A 19467-nucleotide genomic window follows, 5' to 3' on the forward strand; every position below is an offset into this window, starting at 1 on the left:
CTTCATCATTCAATCCCGAAAATCATAATCCGTCATGTGGGGTTTGTTCATACACTTGCGTCTTCTCTAATTGTTCTCGAATCAGGCGATTTACCCTAATTTTCTTAAGAGGTGAGAATTTTATATTTTTTGAAGAATTATTCCATGACTACCATTCTGATTGTTACCCCAAATTTAACGATTGCATTACAAATTTAAAGGCGATTTATTGTTGAATGGGTACTTATTTCTTATCTTTTTTTTCACTTTTGTCTGATCTAATGTGTTAAATTAGGGTTTTAAAATCATGGTTTCTCGAGATACAGAATAAACTGTTTCCTTATCTCATGATTCTTTCAAATATCAAATACCGGTGGAGTTTTATTGCTTTACTTAAAGCAAATGGATTTAACGAGTTTCAGTTTTGGTTGATTCGGGTATGTATTTCTTCGATTTCTTTAGTGTTTGTTGTAGCTCTTGATGGTAGTGATGGTATAGTATTACTTTGAAGATGAAATATAACTCATAGTCATTTTTTAATGTCAGCGAATAAATAGTCATGCTCAAAGTGCTACTTATAAAGCTTTGGATCTGGTGGTCAGGAATAATTCTATCTCTGAAAAAATAGCCTCTTATAATAAATATGGAACTGGTATAGCATCTTTTGTTGTCTATACCCATCTTTTATTTGTTCTTTGATGTTGGGTAATGGGACTTAATACGCAGCCTTAGTATTTGTAATGATCTGCAAATGGTTGATTTATCGTCACTGATATAGCATCTTTTGTGGTGTTGACCAATTTAGTATTTTATTTAGTTGTTCGGAATAAGGTTGTACTAAGAAGTTGGGTAGTTACACTATGAAGATAAATGGATTTTTATTAATATTTGTTTTGTGTAATACACAAGTTTTAAGGTACATATAAACATATCTAATATCATTAGTGTTGTTTATGGTTTTGTGAAAGGTGGTTTAGAAATATACATTTACTAGCAGATACTAAAATGGCCATTTATGCAAAAGAAAGTCAACTCTACATAGAGACCTCTACTAGCATCTCATTCGACTTTTGTGTTCTTCCTGTTGTGTCTTGACAAGCTGCAAGTATTTGCTTAGGTAACACTTAAGGTTTAGATGATTAATTTAACAACCCGTTCATATCGATTATAAACGAATTACAATAGTTGATTACATCGCGAGGTACTGACCTCTATATGATACATTTTACAAACATTGCATTCGTTTTTAAAAGACAAACTTTCATTTCAACGAAAGTTGACAGGTATGCATACCATTTCATAATATCCAAACTACAAATGACCAAATCTATCATTTACTTAATAATAATCTCTATTGAACTTCAACGACTCGAATGCAACATCTTTTGAAATATGTCATGAATGACTCCAAGTAATATCTTTAAAATGAGCAAATGCACAGCGGAAGATTTCTTTCATACCTGAGAATAAACATGCTTAAAAGTGTCAACCAAAAGGTTGGTGAGTTCATTAGTTTATCATAAATATTCATTTCTAACAACTTAATAGACCACAAGATTTTCGTTTTCATTTTCATTTCCATAATCATTATACAGGCATTTCGCAATCTGCATAAAGATAAAATCATTCATATGGTGAACACTTGGTAACCGAACTAGCAGGATGCATATAGAATATCCCCCGCATACAGGCATTTCGCAATCTGCATGCTATATACCGGCCGCCGCAATCAGTATATATCAATCGAAGTACTAAAGCATTCGTACCTCGAATGGGACTTGTCAAGGTCCATAGATCTATCTTTAGGATTCGCGTCAATTAGGGGCCATTTCCCTAATTCTTAGGCTACCAAGCTAAAAAGGGGCGATATTCGATATTCGTAATCCAACCATAGAATATAGTTTAAGTACTTGTGTCCATTTCGTAAAACAGTTTATAAAACAGCGCATGTATTCTCAGCCCAAAAATATAATAAAAGGGAATAATGAAACTCACTTTCACAAATTTTCAATTCGTCGAAAAACAGACTTAGCCACGGATCGATTCACGAACCTATAACAAATATATACATATATATCAAAATATGATAAATATATTCAAATCATATTTTTATTTACGTGTTGATGATTTAAGTTGTCAAGTTAGCAGTCCAACGTTAGTAGTCCAATGTTAGCAGTCCAACGTTAGTAGTCCATATATATAGTTCAATACATCACCCTGGAATAATCAATACATATTGTAAATATAATGTCTAAGACTCAATCACAACCCATTGTACAACTATTGTCTTTGAAGTTATCTCGACGTGTTGTGTACATGTGTCTTACGATTTATCTGACGTATTGTAAATATATTGTCTAAGACTCAATCACAACCCATTGTACAACTATTGTCTTTGAAGTTATCTCGACGTGTTATGTACATGTTTCTTACGATTTATCTGACGTATTGTATATATTGTCTAAGGTTTAATCACGACCCACTGTACAAACTGTTGTCTTTGAAGTTATCTCGACGTATTGTGTACATGTGTCTTAGGATTAACCAAGACTAGTATAGTACAAGGAAATATGTATAAATACATGTATAATACAAGAAAAGTTAGCTAGGACATGGTTAGTATAGATATTTGCAAAATAATCCCGTAGCTATTTTGGTGATTTCTAACCATTCTTGTTTTGCCCATATCTTCTTCGTTATAAATCGGTTTTGAGTGATTCAAATTGCTATGGTTTCATAATGAACTTTAGTATTTAGAACTAAACTAAAAAATAGTGGTTTATAGTCGAAGTTACAGGTTACAAGTCCATATTTGAAAGAGGTAGTCATTTCCGTCGAAAGAACGACATCTTGATGACCATTTTGAAAAACATACTTCTACTTTGAGTTTAACCATAATTTTTGGATATGTTATCATGTTTATTTGAAATATTATTTTCCCAAAATACAAATCTTTAAATCAAAGTCTAAGATAGTTTTTTTTTTTAATTATCCAACCCGAAACAGCCCCCGGTTTTACTACGACGGCGTATGTCCGGTTTTACGGTGTTCTTCGTGTTTCCAAGTTTTAACTCATTAAATTAGCATATCATATAGATATAAAATATGTGTTAAGTTATTTTTAAAATTTAAGTTAGAAGGATTAACTTTGTTTGCGAACAAGTTTAGAATTAACTAAACTATGTTCTAGTGATTACAAGTTATTTTCTTCAAATAAGATGATTATATAAGTATGAATCGAACGATGTTATGAACATCATTACTACCTCAAGTTTAGTTGGTAAACCTACTGGAAGAGACAAGAAATGATCTAGCTTCAAAGGATCTTGGATGGCTTGAAAGTTCTTGAAGTAGAATCATGACACGAAAACAAGTTCAAGTAAGATTATCACTCGAATTAAGATAGTTATAGTTATAGGAATTGAATCAAAGTTTGTATATGAGTATTACCTTGATTTAGAATGATATCTTACTGTAAACAACAAGGATTTCTTGAAGTTGGATGATCACTTTACAAGATTGGAAGTGAGCTAGTAAACTTGGAAGTATTCTTGATTTTATGAAACTAGAACTTGTAGAATTTATGAAGAACACTTAGAACTTGAAGATGGAACTTGAGAGAGATCAATTAAATGAAGAAAATTAAAGAATGAAAGTGTTTGTAGGTGTTTTTGGTCGTTGGTATATGGATTAGATATAAAGGATGTGTAATTTTGTTTTTATGTAAATAATTCATGAATGATTTATACTATTTTTGTAATTTTGTGTAATCATTCATGCTAGTTGCCAAATGATGGTTCCCACATGTTTAATGACTCACATGGGCTGCTAAGGAGCTGATGATTGAGTGTATATACCAGTAGTATATACATATAGAAGCTGTATATTGTACGAGTACGAATACGGGTGCATACGAGTAAAATTGTTGATGAAAATGAACGAGAATGTAATTGTAAGAATTTTTATTAAGTATAAGTATTTTGATATATGTTCTTAAGGCTTTCAAAAGTGTATTAATACATATTAATACAATACATATATATACATTTTAATTAAGTCGTTATTTCGTCGTTAATCGTTACTTGTATATATTGTTTCGAAACCCTTAAGTTAGTAGTCTCATTTTATGTATATAGTTCATTGTTAATACACTTAATGATATACTTAATTATCATTATATCATGTTAAACATAATGTATTAATATATCTTAATACAATACATATGTATTTATTTTAATTAAGACGTTATTACGTCGATAACCGTTACATATATATCTTGTTTCAAATTCCTTAATTTAGTAGTCTCATTTTATGTATATAACCCATTGTTAAAATACTTAATGAGATACTTACTTATCATAATACCATGTTAAATATATATATATATATATATATGTCCATATATATATATATATATATATATATATATATATATATATATATATATATATATATATATATATATATATATATATCATGTCGTTTTTACAAGTTTTAACGTTCGTGAATCGTCGGACAAACTGGGTGGTCAAACGTTTACATAAAATCCGTTTCAATTAATCAAGTCTTAACAAGTTTGATTTTTTTAACATGTTGGAAACATTTATATATATGTAAATATCAATCTCAAATATATACATATATTTATATACATATCTTATTTACAAATAGTGGTTCGTGAATCGTCCGAAAAAGTCGAAGGTTACATTAACACAGTTTCAAATTTTTGAATTTCAACTTAACAGACTTTGCTTATCATGTCGAGATCATATAAAGATTAAGTTTAAATTTGATCAGAAATTTTCGGGTCGTCACAATTAAAAAGCTTAATTCATTTTTTAACAATTAGTTTCTCCGCAATACAATGCTCAAATTGTATGAAAAGCTTAATACATTTTCCCATTCATCTTCATTCTTAGTCATCTTATACACCAAGGTATATCTCTCAGTTTCTTTTCTTTTTCATTGGTTCTTTTTCTTTGAATGGTTGATTATATTTGATAAGATTAATTTTCCCAGGTAGTGACCTAATTCTATTTCATTTTTGTCTTTCTCAATCCTCCGACTTCCAGGTAACAACCACTTACTAATGATATTGCAAGAAGGAAAGTAACAACTACTTCGATTGAGAGTGCCGTCGCTTTCTAATGATGTCAACGGAATGTAAGTCCTTCGATTAAAATTATTGATTTTTTTTAACGGCAAGCTTGCATCAGTGTATCATTTATTTCAACGACAATCATTAGTAAGTGGTTGTTACCTTCGATTGAAATTATTGATTGTTAGATTGCAATAATATGGGAAAGCTAGATTTGCCAGTCTATTAATTATCTTAGCTGATTGATTTATGGAGTTTTTGGGTTAGCACTTTTAAAGAGCTTAATTTTGAGTTATAAGAATATCTTATGAGCTTATGAATATACAAAGCATACCTCTCCTTAATGATTTTTTGAATCATTATGAGTTACAGTGTCAAATTTTCCAAAACCACATCTTTAAAAGGTAATGAAGAAAAACGGGACAGGGAAAATCGAGCCATATTGTGATTTTTCACTTTGATTTTTTTTTAACGACATTTTTTTCACTGTGAAATTAACTTTATTGTAAAAATTGTATTTTTCTTCTTTAGTTGTTTTCTAAGTTGAGGTCAATTTTCCATGAATTATTGTAGGTTGCAGCAATGTGGGATCAACAATTTGATTTCGGTTCCAATTTGTAATTAACAAAGTTTGGTGTTTTTAAAATTTGGTGGCACTATGAAGGTAGATGGATGTTAGGAGTAGTATTTATTTTTATTATATAATAGAATAATACACAATTTGTTTTGTTTGTCACCTACTCATCTATTATTTACATGATGTCAAATTCAAAATAATCAAATAATATAATTAAATGTTATTGAATAAATTGTACTGTATGTAATAATGACAATTTTTAACTTTTTTTATATATTTCATTTTAACAAAACCGTGAATTCACGGGTACAGTTAGAATGATTGATATCATCTTAATATGTTTTGGTAATTTGAATTAAATGTGTCTACTTTGGAGAGGTATATGTCTTTGATTTGTTTCTTACATGGTGCTTTAGATAGTTGGTGAGTTCCGGTTAACAATAATCAACATGTAACTTGCATGGGTGTGAATTGTTTGAAGTTTTGTTTAGGTCCAACATTGTCTTACTATAACTGTTCTTGAACACATATCTGATGTAGAACCAAATTGAGTCATTAGGAGTTTATTTTGTAAAACAAATGTTCTCATTGTGGCTATTTTTGTAGAATTTTTGTAGGCTGCACATTGAATTTAGCCTACTTTGGGGTTGTACATGTCTTTGATTTGGACAAATGAAAATGATCACTTACTATCATGGAAGTACAAGGTTGTTGTAAGTTAACCGATGTATCGTGATTGTTTTTATGAAAACTGTAAGCATTTGAGTGTATTGATATGGTTTACTGCCATGGAATTTAGATTGAAGCTGTTGAGTTGAAGTTCTGAAATCTTTACATGTAAAAAGTTGTATATTCACAACTTTAGGTATGTACTCTGGAATAGATTTATTTATACTGATATATTTATGAATTGTAAACGATTATATTGTTTGACTATTTACCTTTGCATGAAGATAGGAAGCTTACATACGTAATTTTGTATATTAGGATATTACTTTTTATACAACTCTGTTTTGTTTTCTAGGGTTTTTACCTTTGTTGGTTCTTTTGGTCCCGATGGTTGTAGGTGACGGTGGTAGCGACTTGCTTCAGTTTTAAAATGCTTCTACTTAAGGTATGTCAAGAGTGATAACTCTAGATGTGTTGTTGTTGTTGCAGGATTCCAAGAACAACATTGGTGCATTTGACAAGCCTACCAACACTGGTGATTTGAGTAACTGAAAAGTCTGAGGAATCTAAATCGACTGAACGCACTCCAAATGCATGAAACCACAAGCACATTATTGCTTCAGGTTCAAAAATACTCACTTAGTTTACTTTTATGTAGTTCACTTTTATAAAACATGTAGGTCATGCAGTTACAACTCAAGGCAAAGAATGGATCTGCTAATAGCAAAACAGTTGTGGATCCCGTTATGGGAATGTTGGTGGTTAGTTTATCGATTTTGAAATGTCTGTTATGTCTTCATGACAAATGGATGGTGTATGGCTGTAATATTTTGTATGGCCGCAATACAAACTCAATCTGTAATACAAACTCGACCTTTAATGTAAGTTCTTTATGTTGTGGATCCTTTAAATGGAGTTGTGTTGTGTTGATATGGAAAGCACTTCATGTGTGTATATTTGGATTTGTATGGTCAGTCTTCCATATTAAGAAATTGTTCAGTGTTGATGTTTATATATTGCAAATGTATAGTAAATTTAGATGTTCTATAATAATCATCCATCTCATGGCTTTAAGGAGTATATTCAATTGCAAAGATTGGTTCTATAATATAGTAACTTTGACATTGTTCAAAATTGATGTACATTTCCTTAGATGGTTCATTTGTGGCTTACTAAACTCACCTTTTTCAAATCTATTTGAATATCATATTAACAGTATCATTTAAACAGACCCGTGGTTTCACGGGTCATTTCACTAGTATATATATATTTTTCAAAATGATAAAATATAACTTTAATATAAAATTCTTTGATTTAAAATAATACTATCATATATATATATATATATATATATATATATATATATATATATATATATATATATATATATATATATATATATATATAGAAACGATGATTTAAAGAAGCAAATGACCAAAACACTCAAATGAATAAGTTACACTTCGAGTGATATATGTTATTGATGATTTAAGTCTAGATTTTGATAAATGTACATGTCATGAAACGTAAGGTACAAGATTTTGAAGCGTACGAAACATCGTTCGAAAAACCGAAACCGGGACATAAGTCGAGTGTCAACGTACAAGTCATTGGAACAAAAATTACAAGTCATCTATGCACATGAATATAATATAATATATATATATATATATATATATAATTATTTAGATTATATATATAAATATATTATATTAATTAAAATGAGTGTCGGCAAGGTAAAACAAGTGATCGTGAGCTGTATTTTGAAGTCATGCGATCGCATGAGGATACCACACTAAATCCATGCGATCGTATGGATGGGGATTCCAGGAAATCTCTATAAATTGAGCCCGTGCACTTATTTACACACACACACACACATTTCTACTTATATATTTCCTCCGTAAAATTATATTTATTATTATTATTAAGATTAATATTATTATTATTAATCGTATTATTATTATTATTATTATTAGTAGTATTATTATTATTAGTATTATTATACATAAAATACTACGACGAGGTCATGAGCGAGTTATTTCAAAATGGGTTTTTCGAGCGGGATAGAGCTAAGGAAATGATGGGTTATAGCTATGGAGGTGATGGGTATTATTCGGGGGTATAGCTCGTGAGTCAAACATAGTGTTTATCATTTCCGTTGCGTCTACGTACTTTCCTGCAATATTGAATCACAATATTGATACGTGAGCATTCATATCTTATCTTTTATATATTAATAGTGTATCCCTGACTAGTGCTCGAGTATATATGATTATGCATGCTTGTATACTAAATTTCGTCATTAAATTGTTTATGATAAATCATGAATTTAATACATATGCTATGGAGATAAGGTATATGATATGCATGTCGTTGGAAAGCTGGCAAAAAATTAATAACTTTTCATTTAGAAAGCGTATGGTTTCGATGAATGGATTAAAAGATATAGTCAACTGAATTATCAATAATTTTAGTATTATTATTAAAATGATTATTATTATTACTATCGTCGTTATTATCGTCGTTATTATTATTATTATTATTATTATTATTATTATTATTATTATTATTATTATTATTATCTAATTATTATTATTATTATTATTATCATTATCGTTATTAATATAAGTATTATCATTAAAAATTGTTATTTTTATTATTATTACTATCGTTATTATTATTATTATTATTATTATTATTATTATTATTATTATTATTATTATTGTTATTAGTATTATCATTAGTATTATTATAATTATTATTATTAGTATCATTATCATTAAAACTAATTTTAGTATCATCTAACTATTATGATTGCTATTATTATCATTATTATTATGAGTACGATATAAAAGAGGACTAAAAGCTATTAAACAAGTCAATTGAGAAATAATGAGTATAAGTATCATGATGAAATTAAAATATTGTAAGATATTGATTTAGATAAAAATATAGTTATTTTTATCATTATTATTATTATTATTAAAAGTATCATTAATATTAAAACTATCACTTTTACTGAAATTATTATTTTTAATAGAAATATCATTGTTATTATAAAATATCATTATTATTATCATTTTAGTATTATTATTATTAAAAATTATCATTTTGAATAGAATTATTATTTTTCTATAAAATATTATTATTACAATTAATATTAAAAAGTATCGTTATTATTAAAATTATCATGTTTAGAATTATCATTTTATTATAATTAATATCATCATTAGTAAATATAAATATTGTTATTATTATTATTAGTAGAATAATAAATATTATTATTATTATTATTACAAAACAATACAACTTTTACTCATTTTGATTATTATCAATATTATTTTATCAAATAAATATGTGATACAAAGATATTTTTATCACACGTAAAATAATTACATTAATAATACATACCACTATATTTTTATGATATTAAGTGAACTTTATAAATTTTATTACTTGAGATATATAAAAGTATATTTTATCATATATAAATTTTAATAAATGACTTGCATTATTTACTCTAATAAAATCTGATAAATATATCTAAATATATAAAACGACTATATTTAAGTTATATAATAAACATGTATAGATTTTGGAAGTCATTTTGGGTCAAGTTGACTTTTGTTGACTTTTGCATATCGGTCTCGAGCATTAGGATTGTGATACACTACGACTTGACCTAAATTGTTAGACAGATATTGATCAACATACAAATATATATAATTAATATAGGTTCATGAATCCGAGGCCAACCCTGCACTTGTTCAGTGCCGTCATATACATAATTGCTACGAAATATAGTATTGTGAGTTTCATTACTCCCTTTTTAAATGTTTTTGCAATATATACTTTTGGGACTGAGAATACATGCGTTTTTATAAATGTTTGACGAAATAGACACAAGTACATAAAAACATTCTACAATTGAATTGGTGTTTATTATAATTGCCACCAAGATATGAGTACACCGGATATCACCCCTTTTTGCTGGTAACCTAAGAATTAGTGTTTATTATAATTGCCACTAATTGACGTGAATCCTAAAGATAGATCTATGGGCCTTGACAAGCCCCAGTCAGAGAATTTGAACTGCTTTAGTACTTCGACTTTTAGATTACAACCGCCATCTTTAAAAGCTATGACCTGTTGTAAGGTGTATACAACTGTCATTTTTAAAAGGGATGGCCTGTTTGTATTCTGTGAGCATACTAAGTGCAAAGCACTTGTATGCGGGGGATATTCTATATGCATTTGTTAATGTCGGTTACCAGGTGTTTGAAAGTATGAAATTCGTATGAATGATTTTTACACTTGCGAGTGTATGATTACTTATATTTGAAATCTTGTGGTCTATTAAAATGATGGAAAAGAATGTTTATGATAAACTAATGAACTCACCAACCTTTTGGTTGACACTTTTAAGCATGTTTATTCTCAGGTATTAAAGAAATCTTCCGCTGTGCATTTGCTCATTTTTAAAGATAATATCTGGAGTCATTCATGGCATATTTCAAAAGACATTGCATTCGAGTCGTTGAGTTCAACAAGATTATTATTAAAGTCGTTTATAGTTTGGATACATTATGAAATGGTATGCATGCCTGTCAACTTTAGATGTAATGAAAGTTTGTCTTTTAAAAACGAATGCAATGTTTGTAAAATGTATCATTTAGAGGTCAAATACCTCGTGATGGAACCATATGCTTCTGTATTCGTTCTTATGGATTAGGACGGGTCGTCTCAACAAGTGATTTATGCGAATCACTTACCACAAACGACAAATGAATTAAAATGATAAATAAAGTACAAACGATACGGGTATTTAACGTGGTTATATCCCAACTCCAAAACATGGAGAAGGGTTTACTCCACGGGCGCAAACCAGAGATTTTCTACTATTAATTTTGTGCACACATTACAATGAGGCTAGGGGTTACAATTTATAGGAAGAGTTAAACTTGTCCACCAAGCAAAAGACATTCCATAAATATCTATTACTTGCTCCATACTCCATTCCTACTAGAAGATTTAATTAAGGCAACAAGATCTCTACTACTTGTTCACCAAGTCAAGCTCCCTACAACTTGTTCACCAAGTCAAGCTCCCCACGACTTGTTCACCAATTCAAGCTTCCTACGACTTGTTCACCAAGTCAAGCTCCCTACAACTTGTTCACCAAGTCAAGCGCTCTTCGACTTGTTCCTTTGATCAAATTCTTCACACCTTCAACAATCTCCCACTTGAAGACTTTGAGCAAACTCTTCACTACTCAACAATCTCCCACTTGAAGATTTTGAACAAACCCGAACATCAATATCCATTCCATCCAAGAAAGCCAAACCACCATTATACCGCCAAACTCCATTTGGGACACGCACACTCAATGCAAACTTCGGATGAGTACACTTTCGATACAAGGTCTTCAACACTACTTGTCGGAACTAGAAACCAATAACCACCTCAACTGTCAATGTTGTTTAAACACCTATAGCAACTCCCGATCTCCTCTCAAATACGACTTTTTATTCCACCGGAATCAAACATCAGGGTCACGCCGCTCTTCCACGCCTGAGGGAAGGAAGTCTTTCGATATCAAAACCCCTAAGCTTCAACCCTATCTCCAGTTACTATCATGGTCCATCTCAGTTTCTTGCACCACCATCTTCTTAGATAAGAAGATCAATTAAAGTATGCAACTCTTCAATTATAGGATTCTTCATGAGACTACACCGTCTCACTGATCACTCTAGACATGTCCAATCCCGAACCCACATGTCAATGATCACCCACGTACAGGATTTCACCGTCTATCTATGATTTCCTTTTACCACAAATCAGAAAATCCAACAGACACCCTCGTAGACTCTTCATCAAGGCTTCATTGAGAACAACCTCGAAATCTACCACCTTTTCAACTTTTCGCTTTCTCGCTGGTACTCTGACCTCCTCATAGCTATGAATTTCGCAAACCCCATCTTCTCATCCCAAGCACGCTCCCACTGTACGAGTGAGAAATAAAACTGCGGCTATCTGAGAAGAATCTGGTTCGTTCCAGCGGCCAGTTGCAAATATCTTTGCCATTCGAGGGTATGTTTACAGCATCTAAGTACCCTAGTGTTATACGCACTAATCATGTGAATACCAGAGACCCACGTTGCATAATAGTCTCCATAACTCCCATTAGTCGTCAAACTCCCACTAGCTTGGTACTTTCGTCAGTTACAAAACTCTCATCGAATTCCCGACACCCTCTAGAAAGCTCAAGTTCCAGGACTTACAAGATTATCCACTTCTACCATCACCTAAAGATTCATAATTGGTCACCCCGAAGAAAACCGCTCGCTTTGTTGAACAAACCATCAACCAAACCCGAGTCACAGTCGAACACGTCCTTTCCGACAACTTCAAACCAATTTCTATAGTGAGAGAAGCTCTAGCCCTGCCCACATATTCCATATACTATAGAATATTCGACTAAATACATTAGTCGACCCGTTCAATAATCCGATGTTGGACTTTGGTTTGCAATCAATTAAACCTCCCCTCAAACCTAAGTTCAACTAGGCATCCCTCTAATGATAGTCAAGATCCAACCTTCTTTAGTACCTACCGCAACCTCGGAAAACAACTTGAATGGGACCACATCAAGTCTACTTACGGTACAAGGCTCTAAGCTCAACTCATCCACCGAGGGTTCACAACCGCGTGTGCCAACCAAGGGGTTAAGCCAATCGTTGACATGCTGCAAATGTCACGTTCTGCTATCCACACATCCAGACTACAACTTGCGAGTATCCAAGCTTCCACGATAACTCCCACTGTCGATTTCCAAACGGATGTCCCACTGTTTGCTACCTTACCGCCCAAACCTGAGAGAAACCATTAAGCAAACATATGTTTCTTCCCCATATCCGATGTATGACTCTGGTTTGCACCATAACAAACCTCCCCTCAAACCCAAATCCATATGGGCCTCCCTTCCAACGATAGTTCGGACCCCAACCTTTACCGATGCCAAACAGAACTCTCAAACTGTCTGTGTGCAGACTAGTGAGGCTTCGATACAAGACATGTGGTTCGGATAATGATAATAATAATAATAATAATAATAATAATAATAATAATAATAATAATAATAATATAATTATAATAATAAATAATAATAATAATAATAATAAAGTTTGCTTAAAAATTGAAAATTTATATTTTTAATAATAATTATTTGTAATAACAAATGCCTCTTGAAATTTTTTAAAACTTAAAATACAATTATTATATGAAAGTTGTACAATCTGCTTTAAAGTTTATACATGTGTTCATGAGTTGTTTTGTAAAAAAGTGTACAATTTGTTAAAAAGTTTGTAAATATGGTCATGAGGGTATTTATATATTTTAGGTATTTATTTGTTTTGATTTTGTATTTTTTTAATTAGAATTAATTTTATAATGTAAATCAGTAAAATGGTATTATCGATTTATATTTGTTTTTATTTTGTAATTTTGTATATATAATATAAAATCATAAAACGTTATTGCCTTCATAATCGTCATGCATATATTATCGGTATTATTATTTATTTTTATTTGTATTTTTTTAATTTTTAATTAAATAGAACTGATATATAAAATAATAATGATATCATCATTATGAAAATTAAAGGTAATTAGTGAAATGATGACATCATCATAATATTAATATAATATAATAATATTATGGTTTTGGATACTTGAGATTATCTATTCTTCTATTTACCCGACTTACATACTAGGAAATGTGGTGAGTCATATGTAACATTTAATTATTTAAATTGATTATGGCTTATTATCCTTATCCTTATATCACTATCACTATATATATATATATATATATATATATATATATATATATATATATTAAAAGAGAGTCTCGATTAGCTAATAAATGTTTTCAAAAACCCCTTAATTACCATTAGATTAGAAAATTACATTATAATACCCCTTAATCTAACGGTCCTTAATCATCCACTAAAAATATTAGCTAATAAATCAATCGTTAAAACTCTCATTCCTAAAATACCCTTTTCTAATAATTAAAAAAAAAAAAAAAACACGGGACATCTACAGAGTCAATGAGATTTGTGAAACCCTAAATATTCATTCAAGCCTTTTTTTCTCTCCCAAACTCACCGATTTCACTAACGGATTTATGATCGAAAATTCATGCGTTCCTTCATAATCGATAATTATCAATCCTAGGATGCTTATACATTCCGATTTGGCAGATAAACATGCCGGTTGAAGATGTTCAAATCATCATATCTATGAGGACATCCATGGGTTTCGTCAATCATAAGGCACACTGTCATAATTTTGGTCACCACAGATTTCGACTATGCGAAAAAGTGTCCGATTAGTGACGTTTTGTCCTTCAAGTCTCTAGATAGGAGATAATCTCATAATCACTGTCATATTCTCAAAACGTTTAAACACGAGACTTTTGATCTGGTATGCTATAGTACCATATATCTGTAGTTTATTATATATTTTATAATTTTGGTTTGCTTTTTGGTTTTAGTGATTTGATAACAAATTGTGTTTATATTACAACCGTTCTTAGAACCGCAACACGATGTGCGGAAAGCACTTTGGTTGATTTGATGGATACATGCGATTTCACTGATATATGTATAGATTGATGATTATTATTTGTGATTGTCTGAATTAATCTAATTTATTGAATGATATTGAGATATTACATTGTTTGATACGGACTTTTTTTATAATCTGATAATATTGAACCAGCTAACGTTTATCTTTTAGATAAATGACATTTTGATCTTAAATCACCAATGTGATTTTTGATCTTAAATCACCAATCGTTTATAGTTTAAGATAATATTTGGTCATATAAGAAAGTTAACAAGTTTGTATCTCTATTTTATGAATCTGATAACACTTGATTTAGTGAATGTTGTTGATCACTCCGTTCACAGAATTGATTTTCAGTTTTTTTATTAATTTATATTTTTTAGGGTTAATATGTTTCACACTATGATATTTCTACGCTGTTTCCTTTATTCAGGGTGATTTAAGTACAGGGTTAATATGTTAATTGTATTCTAATTTTGTAAATTCAGTAACTCATGCTATGTTTTATACCATTATTATCATATAATATAGGTGGCTTTTGTGAAAGGGAACCACCTGCAATCAAGAAATCTAAAACAGGTACACTTTTAGACCTTATTCTAGCTTGTTGTTTTTGTTTTTTTTTCTTCTTGTTTGAAATGATTATAATTTCACTACTCAGCGAGTTACAGGCCGAGTGATTACTCGGCGAGTCATAGGCCGAGTGACTACTCAGCGAGTCACAGACCGAGTAATTACTCATATGGTCATAGGCCTAGTGACTATTCGAGATGGGGTTTGTCTGATGATGATTGTGGGCCCATCAAAGATTTACAAAATTCGGCTTCGTTTTTGCCGGTTTATAATAGTATGGAAAGTGGACATTCAAGCTATTGTTTGGTTGCAAGTAAACAAATGGTTGGTGTGTTTCTTACAGTTTGGGTCAGAAGTGAATTGAGGGAACATGTTAGAAATTTAAAAGTGTCTTGTGTTGGCAGAGGACTAATGGGGTATCTTGGAAATAAGGTACTAATTAATGATCTTAGGGAAGAGTTGTTTTATGTATGATTTTTATGATTTAAATGGTTATAGTTATGGGAGATGATCCGTACACAACTAATTTTATCCATACACAATCAAACATGCTTTAAAGTATTGTATGTATTGTACAACATCGTAAAACTTGTTTGGTTGTATATGGATAAAAATAGGTTGTGTACGGGATCACTACCTGTAGTTTATGGTTAAAGATTTTGATTTAGAGATGCTTTTATTTTTTATTTATTTTATGTTGCAGGGATCGGTATCCGTTAGTATGTTGTTGCACGAAACAAGTTTTTGCTTTGTGTGTACCCATTTGACTTCAGGCCTAAAGGAAGGGGATGAACTGAGACAAAATTCTGATTTTTTAGAAATCGTCAAGAAAATAAGATTTCCGCGTGTTAAAGGCATGAAAGATGACAAATCCCCACAAACGATACTTGAACACGAGTAAGACAACTACTTACACACTTTAAAATGCCTTCTCATTAACTAAAAAATAAAAAAGGATCATGAAACACGTAGTTGTTAAGATTCTGATAAGTTGGACATTGTTACAGTCGAATTATATGGCTTGGGGATCTGAATTACCGAATCGCCCTTTCTTATCGATCAGCAAAAGCACTTGTTGAGATGCAAAATTGGAGAGCATTATTGGAGAAAGATCAGGTATGGTATATGCTTCTCACACTTTAACTTGAGCAAGTTCATATGGTAACTTTTGGTATGAAACGTGTCAGGTTTAAAGTCTTAAATTGACCCGAAAACACTTCTGGTACAAAATTCTTATTTTTTATTATAGATATTATGTGTGCCAATCATGATTATACAATGTTACTGTATTATATTATAGGGAACTGTGGTTTTAAGAGCAAAACAATTTAGGAGGTTTTGTGCATTGCAAGTATACTTTGGTTAACTTTTGACACTGACCCGTTTAACCTTATTATTTGCAGCTGCGGATTGAACAAAGAAGGGGCCGAGTATTTCAAGGTTGGAACGAAGAGAAGATATATTTTCCACCGACTTACCAGTATTTAACGAATTCAGATAGATATACGGGGGATAATTTGCAGCACAAAGAAAAAAGAAGAACACCTGCATGGTAAAACTTTTAATATACATGATGTAATGATCTAAGAATAAATAAATGGTTTCAGATTGAAGTATTTTTTATCTGATATGATGGTAAATGCAATCTTAGGCTTGATCACTGATATAGATTTCATATCTCATAGTATATCATAAACAGGACATAAAAATGATTGTTGGTTTACCAATGTGGGTTTAGAGTTCGAAGTACACGTTGTGAGACTGTTGATAAAAATTTGTGGTGCAACAAGAGTGTTAAGTCCATTTTATGCTGAAGTGGGTTTACGAAAGGGGCAAAAGTTGAAAGATTTAGATATCATGGCTGTAGAGATGGATATGTGTCTTGACTTACATCCGATTACTAATACATCATCATACACCGTTGTGGAGTCCATGACTTTGGCGAAAGTTGCTGTTGCATTCAGGAAACCCGAGCTTAGGCATTCGTGTGTATTGCTAAAGACACTCGGAGTAAGTACAATTATTACTCTACAAATTAAATAAGTAGATCATTTGCAATTGTAAAGTGCACTATAGGTTTCAAAATGGGTCGGTCAATGGGTGAGAAGGAGTTGCATAGAATGTGAGTGCTTTTTTGTTACATGTCTAAGTGGATCGGGTCAGCCTAGGTTTTCTTGATAAACATCTTTAAGTATGAGTCTATATTTTTGTTCATTAAATTCTGTCAGAAGCACGCATTGCAGTTACAGCTCGCATCCTACTAGGAGCTTTAATAGCTAATACAAATTGGCTTGGTTCAGTTTCTATGTTGGGTGATCCTGAATTCAAAGTAAGTTTTCCTTTACACTATTTTCATTTTTATATGCTATGTTTGAAATAGAGGTTTGATTAGATAAGTTTTGTATTAATAAAAAGTTGGCTTACGTTGTTAGAAAGTACTTTAGTAACTTGTATTTTTGTAATTATTACCTCTGTTTTCCTATTCTTATATATGAAATACCATTTCACGAAGGCAATTGCCGAAGTGTTAACAATTGATAGGGGAGCCCAACGCCATCTGACACTCGATACTCATTATATGTTTAGGTGCATTATAGATTGATCTTGCGTATAAGTTTCAGTGGATACTGATTATATGTGATCAAAAAGAAAGTTTTTTTTTGTTTTTGTTTTAGCTCATGTATTATGTACGCACACATCTAAGACATATTTGTGAATCATTAAGGTGCTGTAATTATGATTTAAATGTGCCCTTGGTGTTTAGAGTTTGAAGTGTGATGTTTGCATACATGTTATTATGTCGGTCATATTTGCTTACTTTTTGCTACTTTTTTTATGTAGATAAAATTACTTTCAGATGTGTTTCTTTGACACAAAGTATCATCCATTTTGCGTATAATGATGGTTAAATTTGTATAGAATTTTACTTATTCTCATAAATGTCTATCTTAAATTACAATTATGTTTTTAATCCTTTTTCAGTTAAGTGTACATGACTAGAAAGATCTTGAAAGGGGATGGACAAAATGGGAGACGAGTAGCACTTCTGTTCTTTCAGCTCAATATTACTCCATATTTAACTTCAATTAAAAAATCTTAATCAATAATACATGTACGTTAATGTGTCCCTTGTCCAAATCGGTGAATTTGATTTATCTTTTTTTCATATGAATTTAGGGTTCATAGGATCGACTATAAGATCAGGTATGACGATTATATTTTAGGGTTTAGGTTTAGGGTTTAGGGTTTAGATTTTAGGGCTTAGGGTTTATATTTTAGGGCTCAGAGTTTAGAGTTTTTAGGGTTTAGGTTAGGGTTTAGGTTTAAGGTTTAGATTTAACATTTAGGGTTTATTGTTTAGATTTAGAATTTAGGGTTTAGGTTAGGGTTTTGGGTTTAGAGTTTAGGGTTTTAGGATTAGATTTAGAGTTTAGGTTATGGTTTAGGGTTTAGTTTCTAGGGTGTAGGGTTTTGGGTTTAGATTTAGGATTTGGGGTTTAGGTTTAGGGTTTAGATTCTAGGATTTAGGGTTTAGGTTTAGGGTTTAGATTCTAAGGTTTATGGTTTATATTTTAGGGCTTAGGGTTTAGGTTTAGATTTTTTTATGGGTTAGGTTAGGGTGTAGGGTTTAGAGTTTAGGTTTAGGGTTAGGGTCTAGAGTTTTTAGGGTTTAGGTTAGGGTTCGAGCTTTAGGGTTTAGATTAAGGGTGTAGGGTTCAGAGGTTAGGTTTAGGGTTTAGATTTAGCATTTAGGGTTTAGGTTAGGGTTTAGATTTAGTGTTTTGAGTTTAGATTTTAGGGTTTAGAGTTTAGGTTTAGGGTTTTGGGTTTAGATTTGAATTTAGGGTTTAGATTCTAGGGTTTATGGTTTATATTTTAAGGATTAGGGTTAGGGTTTAGAGTTTTTAGGGGTTAGGTTAGGGATTAGAGTTTAGGG

General features: G+C 31.0%; 1 protein-coding gene across 5 annotated transcripts; it reads left to right on the forward strand.

Moving 5' to 3' along the window:
* Positions 1–14466: 14466 nt before the first annotated feature.
* Positions 14467–18669, forward strand: LOC139877000 (type IV inositol polyphosphate 5-phosphatase 6-like). Of its 5 annotated transcripts, none has more exons than XR_011768400.1 (8): positions 14467–14813; positions 15489–15536; positions 15619–15962; positions 16234–16427; positions 16538–16646; positions 16934–17082; positions 17230–17859; positions 18043–18669. XR_011768400.1 is itself a non-coding variant. In XM_071864401.1 (7 exons), the coding sequence occupies exons 3-7, from the start codon at positions 15807–15809 to the stop codon at positions 17234–17236; spliced, it is 615 nt and encodes a 204-aa protein (XP_071720502.1). In that variant the 5' UTR covers positions 14467–14813; positions 15489–15536; positions 15619–15806; the 3' UTR covers positions 17237–18669. The 5 variants fall into 5 exon arrangements, 3 of the variants coding, with proteins under 3 accessions (XP_071720502.1, XP_071720505.1, XP_071720503.1); XR_011768401.1 differs by having other exon boundaries at positions 17230–17540; positions 17759–18669; XM_071864401.1 differs by having other exon boundaries at positions 17230–18669.
* Positions 18670–19467: the final 798 nt, after the last annotated feature.

Source organism: Rutidosis leptorrhynchoides, chromosome 11 (assembly GCF_046630445.1).
Source record: "Rutidosis leptorrhynchoides isolate AG116_Rl617_1_P2 chromosome 11, CSIRO_AGI_Rlap_v1, whole genome shotgun sequence".
NCBI classification, from domain to species: Eukaryota; Viridiplantae; Streptophyta; class Magnoliopsida; order Asterales; family Asteraceae; genus Rutidosis; species Rutidosis leptorrhynchoides.